This window comes from Dasypus novemcinctus, chromosome 17, assembly GCF_030445035.2.
Source record: "Dasypus novemcinctus isolate mDasNov1 chromosome 17, mDasNov1.1.hap2, whole genome shotgun sequence".
Taxonomy (NCBI): Eukaryota; Metazoa; Chordata; class Mammalia; order Cingulata; family Dasypodidae; genus Dasypus; species Dasypus novemcinctus.
Genome location: NC_080689.1, coordinates 64,141,473 through 64,149,252, shown reverse-complemented (window position 1 = coordinate 64,149,252; position 7,780 = coordinate 64,141,473). Strand labels below are relative to the sequence as shown.

Sequence of the window (7,780 nt, the reverse complement as noted above, 5' to 3'; positions counted from 1 at the left end):
TTACCTAGACCAACTTCCTTCACTTGCTTCCTCCCCCTTTCCTTCCTTTCTTCCCTCTTCTCTTTTATTTTATTTTCTCCCTTTCCAACAAAAATTTGTTTACAGTCTACTATGTACTAGGTTTCTCAAATTTGGCAGAATTCTTCAAACTAGGGGAATTTGCCCAGGAGAAAATTTAGTCCTTCACTGAGCCCCAAATCAGCTCCCTTCTGCCTTGAGCATCTCCACATGTGGAGCTCTCTATATAGGGCTTCAGGGTAGGAGCAAGAGGAGATGGGAACAGAGAGGAAAGAAGAAGGGGCCTGGAGAAAGAACGGTTCCTGGTCTGATATAGCTGAGCCTCTCCACTTTGAGAGGTTTATAAGTTTATGTGCCCTGCCATGATGAGAATGTTCTAAAATGCCCCATCCATGTCTCCTCCTTCCTGAAGCTCTACACTCACCTCATGTCACCCATAAGTTGGTGTTCAAGCTCTTTAGCATAACCCAAAAAGATCATCATGATCTGCCCCCAGCCTGGGTGCTTCTCCTGTTTAATACTTTACATTCCCACAACACCAAATTATTTACAGTTTGCCAAGCACTCCATACTGTCTTGTATCCTTATACCTGTGGAAATGCTAACCCCTCTTCCTGGAACTTTTTGCTATCAGTCCTTTGATGAACTGTGCACATTCACTCATTGTATTGTATGTATTTGCCCAGGTCTGCTTTTCCTTCCAGATTGTGAGCTGTTTGAATGAAGGATTGTGAATTACTCATCTTTGTGACCCAGTGTCTAGTACAATGCCTGGTACCTAGAAGGCACTTAATATGTATTTGTGAGATGAATGGATGGATGGATTGATGGATGAATGGATGAGAGGAATCTTACAAGAGAAAAGAAATAGCCTTGGGTCAAGATGGTTAACGTGTTCATGTGACAGGACTTCCCATCTCTCCCCAAAGAAGAAAAATGGACTTTTTCTGAACACTTAGACCATTGAGAGAGGACTGAGCTGTGGTCTAGGCCAGACAAGGTGTCTAAACCAGGAAAGGGGAACTTTGGGATGACGTAGATGACCTCCTGGTCAGACTTGCTTCCCGTTTTCTTCTTGATAAAAGGTCCTTGAGGAGACAGCCAGATGGAGGCATCTGTGAGGCAAGCTGCAAGGGTGAGAGGAGCAGGATGGATTCTGAGGAGGTCCCTGAAGTGCACTTCAGTGTAGACAAGCAGAACATCTCCCTCTGGCCCAGAGGCAAGTGCCAGCCAGTGCATGGAAACTTCTCAGTGAGCTGCACCCAGACTGGCTGTTGGTTGGCGCTTCAATAAATGTTGCTTCTTCTTCCAGCAGAACGTCCTTCTGAGACTGATCAGCCTCTGCTTCTGAGGAAATCGTCCACCATTTGTGCCACATTAATCTTCTTAGTGCTGGTTTTGGCCACCTCCATCCTGCTCCAGGCCATTCTTTGTAAGTCCTTACTTAGTTCAATTTTCTGGGCTTTGTCCTCCTCCACAGTCTTTGGCTCCCTCGAATTCAAGATCCTCTCTTTCCTGCTCTCCAGGAGTGTCTCCTGCCCACAGCTTCTTTCATTTGTCTTGTTTCTTCTCCTCCCACGTCTAGACACAGAGCCACCAAACCACCCAGCCCACGAAGATGAGCAACTGCTCTTTCCTGCCCAATTCCTGGGAGGTTTTCCTGATTGTATTTAATGCTTGTATGTTTGTGCCCAAAGGTATGCTCTTTCATCCCCAGGAAATGTTTGCCTACTTCTTCCTCCCAAGTCATCTGCTCCCCCTTCTCTGAGCTTTGTGTCCCATAGATTCAGAGCCTCATAGCCTTTGACAGTGAGTGAAATGTTTCCTGAGTCCCAAGTGAGTCCTCAGCCCCAACTGACTGATGAAAAACCTGGCTGATGAGCTAACAAATCTCCATGGTTTGACTCCCCTACCTGGGCTTCTTCTCCATTCCCTGTGAAGATCACATCAAGGGAGTCTTTGTACTCATTCATCAGATGTATGGCTTATTTTTCTTTCTCTTCTGCCTTTACTAAATCTCATGCCTTCTGCTGCAGGTCTCTAGAAGGTAGAGGGAGGGAACCATCTGTCTTCTCCCCTTATGATTTTGGGGCACATTTGGTCTCAGCCATGTAGCCTCTGGGCAGAGCCCACAGCCCCTTCTCCATCCTCTGAGTCCCTAACATGCTATTCCCACAGGTCTTTCCTTTGAGCCTTCTTGGTTTCTTTTTATTCCTCCTTAAAGGAACCCAAGTCTATAAGTGTGTGAAAGTAGATGGGGCAGGAGAAGGGGAGAAATGGTGCCATAATTCTCCCCTCCAGTCTTCTCTGGAAAAGACATGGCTTCTGTGTTAGGAACCCACATGGCTGGAAGAAGAGGGCTGTGAATCAAGCGATGGAGCCCAGAGGGGTGGGGAGAGAGTGAACAGCAGGCGATTGAGGGTTTCCCTTTACCACATGTGTCCTGAAAATTCAAAGAAATTTAGGATAGTGTTCTAATCCCTGCTTTGGCTTGCCTGTGAGTTCCTCTAACATGGAGACTGTGTTTTATCCATCTTTGTATTGTCTGCATCCACTGGAGCTCTTGAAACATTATTCTTTTTTTTTTTTTTTAATTTATTTATTTAATCCCCCCCCCTGTTGTCTGTTCTCTGTGTGTGTTTGCTGCGTCTTGTTTTTTTGTCCACTTCTGTTGTCGTCCGCGGCACCGGAAGTGTGGGCGGCGCCATTCCTGGGCAGGCTGCACTTTCTTTCGCGCTGGGCGGCTCTCCTTACGGGGTGCACTCCTTGCGCGTGGGGCTCCCCTATGCGGGGGACACCCTTGCGTGGCAAGGCACTCCTTGCGCGTATCAGCACTGCGCGTGGGCCAGCTCCACACGGGTCAAGGAGGCCCGGGGTTTGAAGTGCGGACCTCCCATGTGGTAGACTGACGCCCTAACCACTGGGCCAAGTCTGTTTCCTGAAACATGGTTCTATTACATGCTTGTTGAATGAATACATTCGTGAATGAATGTAGAGGAGGAGGCAGCTCCTTGGGCTGGCTTGGTTCCTTGGGAGGTTTGAGCCTGTCCCTTCCCTTCCCTTTCTTTTGTCACCCTGATGACACCCCTACTCCTGGGGATCCCCTCAACTGACTTCTTGACTTTCTCAAATTCAGATCCCTGGCTTTGGAGCACAATATCAGATGTAAAGACCAATGCCCAGCTGCTGAAAGGTCGCATGGACAACATCACCGTGCTGGGGTCTGACATCAGGAAGAATAGCGGTGGCGTGGAGGCGGCCAGCACTCAGATCTGGATGATGAACGTCAGCTTGGACCACGTGCGTTCTCAGCTCCTGACATTGGACGCTGGTCTGGAGAAAGCCAATACACAGATCCAGATGTTAACAAGAAGTTGGGAGAATGTCAATGATTTATATACCCAAATCCCAGAGTTAAAAAGAGATATGGATAAAGCCAGTGCCTTAAATGCAAAGGTCCGGGGACTTCAGAGCAGTTTGGAGAATTTCAACAAGTTGCTCAAACGGCAAAGTAAGTGCCTCTGAAAATAATGTTTTGCAAGCTGACCAGTGCCCATGGGACCTTGCCTGTCTCAGCCATGAGGCCACTGGGCTGGTGGGTGAGGAGGGAAGGGGGAGAGGAGCAGGGACGCACAAGCTAGGAAGTTAAGAAGCAAGGACTCAGCTTTGGAATTGGGAAGGACATAGGGGCTGTTCAGAGGAGAAGGGGCCAGGGACCAGCTTGGGCTCTACATACCAATATGAACGCGTTAGGAAGTCTCTGTCCTGGCCCAAGCCTTGCCATTTCCTATTATGTTCCTAACTTAGAGCCCAGGGCTCAGCCACTTGTGATGGCCAATGGAGAACTGTTTTCCCCTCATGGGAGAGGGATTCTTCAACCATTCTCTTACTCTTCCATCTGTAAGCCCAGATGCTTGACCAGTTTTAGGCAGACTTTCAGGACCTGAGGGAGTATCGTCCTTACACAAAACCTGGCCCCATTCACCACTGTTTCTGAGATGCATTTGAGTGTCCCAAACCAGCCAGCATCCAGATAAAACAGGAACACCAGTATTCACCTTTTACCTTGTTCTTCAGATGACATTCTACAGGTGGTTTCTCAAGGCTGGAAGTACTTCAATGAGAACTTCTATTACTTTTCTCACACCCCAAAGACCTGGTACAGTGCCAAGCAATTCTGTGTGTCCAAAGAGTCACACTTGACCTCAGTGACCTCAGAGAGTGAACAAGTAAGTACCATTCCTCTGGGCTCTGCAAAGGAGGCGTATTAGCATCCTGTGGCCTGTATCAGTCAGGCTGGGCAGGATTATGCTGCAGTAACAAACAATTCCCAAATATCAGTGACCTAACAGCTAAGGGATTCTGCAAGGGAGTTCTGCTCAGTGTGATTACTCAAGGACCTAGGTCAAAGTTAAGACTTCATCTTAACATAAGTTTCAACCATTGCTGAGGCAGGAATAGGGAACATGGCAAGCTGTGCATTGGCTCTTAAAGTTTCTGCCTGGAGATAACAGCTCACTTCTACCCACATTGGGCCAAAGCATGTCACACCATACTCATAGCTTCAAAGAGGGTAGGGAGGTACCATTCTTTCATGTGCCCAGAAAACAAATATTTGTGAACAATGCTAATGATACCACATGACCCAGGAAGTCTGTGCCTGGTGAGGCAGAATATTGAACAAGCCCCTTTTATCTGGGAGGCAGGAGAGCAGTGAGCACAAGAGCATGGGTTCAGATAGAGTCTAGACTCCTGTATTAGTCAGCCAAAGAGGTGTTGATGCAAAGTACCAGAAATCTGTTGGCTTTTATAAAGAGTATTTATTTGGGGTAAAAGCTTACAGTTACAAGGCCCTAAAGAGTACAATTCAAGGCTGCTTTCTCACCAAAGTCTGCTGCCATGTGTTGAAGGAAGATGGCGGGTGATCCCTACCTGGTCTCTTGGGCCTTCTCAGCTACTCAGCTACTCTGTTCTCTTTGACTGCAAACTGTCAGACAAATGGCTCATCTCTCCTCCCAGGGCTTTAGCTGTTTAAGCCTTCTCCTTTCTGTCACATGGCAGGACCAAAATGACCATAGAGCTTCCATGTCTATGGAGCTCTCTTCCTTTCCGTGTCTTCTTCTGTGTGTCTTCTTGAGTGAGTGTCCATTTATAGTAGCCCACCAAGGGGGCAGGGACTTAACCTGAATTATGTCTTACTCAAGAGGTAGAATCAAAGCCCTAATCTTAAAATAATTTAATCAAAGACATCTCAGATGAATATAATACAATCAAAGGGTATCACACCCAGATGACTAGATTAGTTTACAAACATAATTTCTCCTTTGGATATTCATGAATAATCTCAAACAAGTCCCAAACCTGCCTTCCAACTAGCTGTGTAGCTTTGGGTCGATTCCTTAACCTCATTAGGCCTCAGCCTATTAATCAATGAAACATGCCTGATAATAGTACCTGCCTTAGAAGATAAATGAGTAAATGCATTTAAGAGCATACTACCTCATGCAATATTAAGTGTAATAAATTTAGCTATTATCACCTGGGCTTTTTCTTGAGGTCCCTGCTCTGGAGTTTAGCTGTGTCTTTCTTGTACTCCAGCAGCCCCTTCCTGACTCCCGAGTCTGTTAGTTGCCAGACAAAGAACGGTCAGAATCTGGAAAATGGACTCTGGGCTTTGGGCAAGGGGAGGAAGAGGATTGAGAGAGGTCAGTGTGAGCTGTGTGTCCACGAGTTCAGAGGTTGTAAGGAGGACAGGGTGAAGAACACTCAAGACAGAGATGCTCGGACTCTGAGCTGTGGCAGTGCCTCTGCTCCTTCTGTCTCTCCTACAGAAGTTTCTGTACAAGACAGTGGATGGACTTCCCCGATGGATTGGACTGACCAAAGAAGGGAGTGAAGGAGGCTGGTACTGGGTGGATGACACGCCATTCAACAAGGTCCAAAGTGCAAGGTAAGACCCCGCAGCCCTTCTTCCCAGTCTGACCTCCCCAGGCTGGGCCAGGGCACGGAGGGTGGGGTGATATTTTCCCATGAGTCCAGGGTTTGTGATTCTTCCCTGATGCAGAGTGGCAGAAGCATTGGAACCGAGATCTAGTTCACCTTTGCTACTGACTGGCTGTGAGCCCTGGGCCAAACCTGTGGCCTCTCTGTGCTGTACAGGGTTTGGCAGCCACCTCAGGGACCCTGTCCTATGTCTAGGTCTTTATGGTGTGGGTTTGTATGGGGATGTGGGAATGGTGGGCTGGTTTGGTCCTAATTTGGGGAATGATTGAAGGTTTAGAGATTGGAGGCTTGCTGATCCCCTTCCACTTAGGCTTTGGGTGCAGAAACTTGCTATGCTTTCACCTTGGGCTTTAGCTGGGCTTGAAACAACTCATTTCTTCATTGGAAATAATCATTTTCCCACTTTGTAACTATGTATTTTTGTCTTTCCACTTGAGAGGTTCTGGATTCCAGGTGAGCCCAACAACGTTGCGAGCAATGAACACTGCGTCAGTATAAGGCTAGTCTCCCTTCAGTCCTGGAATGACGACTCGTGTGACAACAAGTTTCTTTTCATCTGTAAGCGGCCCTACATCCCATCAGAACCGTGATGGCACTTCCCCCCAGCTCACCCTTTGGGCTTCAATGCTCCAAGGAAATGCCTCTTTCTCCTTTAAGCTCCAGGATGACTTTGCAACTTAATTTTTCTTGCTTCAGAGTTGTCCATCTGCCTTGGGTGGAGATTCTCTGACTCCGTAGGGACAGCTGGAATGGAAAGGAGAATGTGGGTTAAAATGGAAGGGAATGGTGGAGAGGCTTTTAAAGTTCAAACTGGCTTGGCAAGGCGGGTGATCCCAATCCATAATTTGGGCAGCCTCCTGGGGTTTCCCACTCCTTCAGAGAGGCTCACTGTCATCACATGAGAGTTGCTTTGGACAACCAACCAATTCTCCTGATACTGCTACCCAGGGTTTTTCCTGAACTCCCAGTTTCCTGCTTAACAGGCCTGGAGGCTGGCTAGTTTTCAATGGGAATAGCTCTGCAGGACCCTGTCCAAACCATGTCCCTATCACTCTCTACACCCTTGTCTTCTGATGTCTGGAGCCCTTCTCCCCTGAGATGGGCTGAAATGGTTCAGCCTGGGGCTGACGTGGCACCCAGCCCTCCTCGCCTCTCCCACCCACTCTGTCCTCTGCCCAACACCTACCCAGCCCTCTCCCTTCCCAGGCTGGGCGGTCCTTGCTCTTCTTCTTTCTTCTGCATTTCCTCTTTTCCATTGTCCCGTGCAGGGAACTGGCCTTCAGTACTTTAAAAACTGTGTTCAAAACTTTAGAATAAAAATTTGCCTGGGCAAAGGCCCCCTTCTGTGTATATATATTTATTTCTGGTTGTACAGGTGAATGTGTGCAAAAACAATCTACTTTGCTAGATGTGAAGCTCTGGGGGGCACCTTCAGGGAACTCCTGGAACTTTAATAAATAAGAAGGAGCAAGGACATCCCAGCCCTGGAATTGCTGCAAAGTTTGTATTGAAATCAGATGGAGAAAGGTCTGCAGTGTCAGGCTCTCCTTGGTGATCCTTGGTGATCTTTGTTCTTGGATCTTTATCCTTTTCCCTAGCTTTACACCCCCCCTTTTTTTTTTAGGAGGTACCAGGGAATGAACCTGGGACCTTGTACCTCAAACCACTGAGCCACACCTGCTCCCCCACTTTGGCTGAGGACAAGGGATTGGCAGTCAGGGATCACATCCCAATAGGGGTATTTGTTTGCAGGCCAGTC

At 47.7% G+C, this 7,780-nt stretch overlaps 1 protein-coding gene across 1 annotated transcript; it reads left to right on the top strand.

The window, feature by feature from the left end:
- The first annotated feature begins 1,124 nt into the window (after nucleotides 1–1,124).
- Nucleotides 1,125–7,355, top strand: CD207 (CD207 molecule). The gene is made up of 6 exons (XM_004458577.5): nucleotides 1,125–1,237; nucleotides 1,334–1,450; nucleotides 3,155–3,529; nucleotides 4,096–4,247; nucleotides 5,850–5,968; nucleotides 6,461–7,355. Exons 1-6 carry the CDS (start codon nucleotides 1,168–1,170, stop codon nucleotides 6,609–6,611), a joined length of 984 nt encoding a protein of 327 aa, XP_004458634.2. The 5' UTR covers nucleotides 1,125–1,167; the 3' UTR covers nucleotides 6,612–7,355.
- The last annotated feature ends 425 nt before the right edge of the window (nucleotides 7,356–7,780 follow it).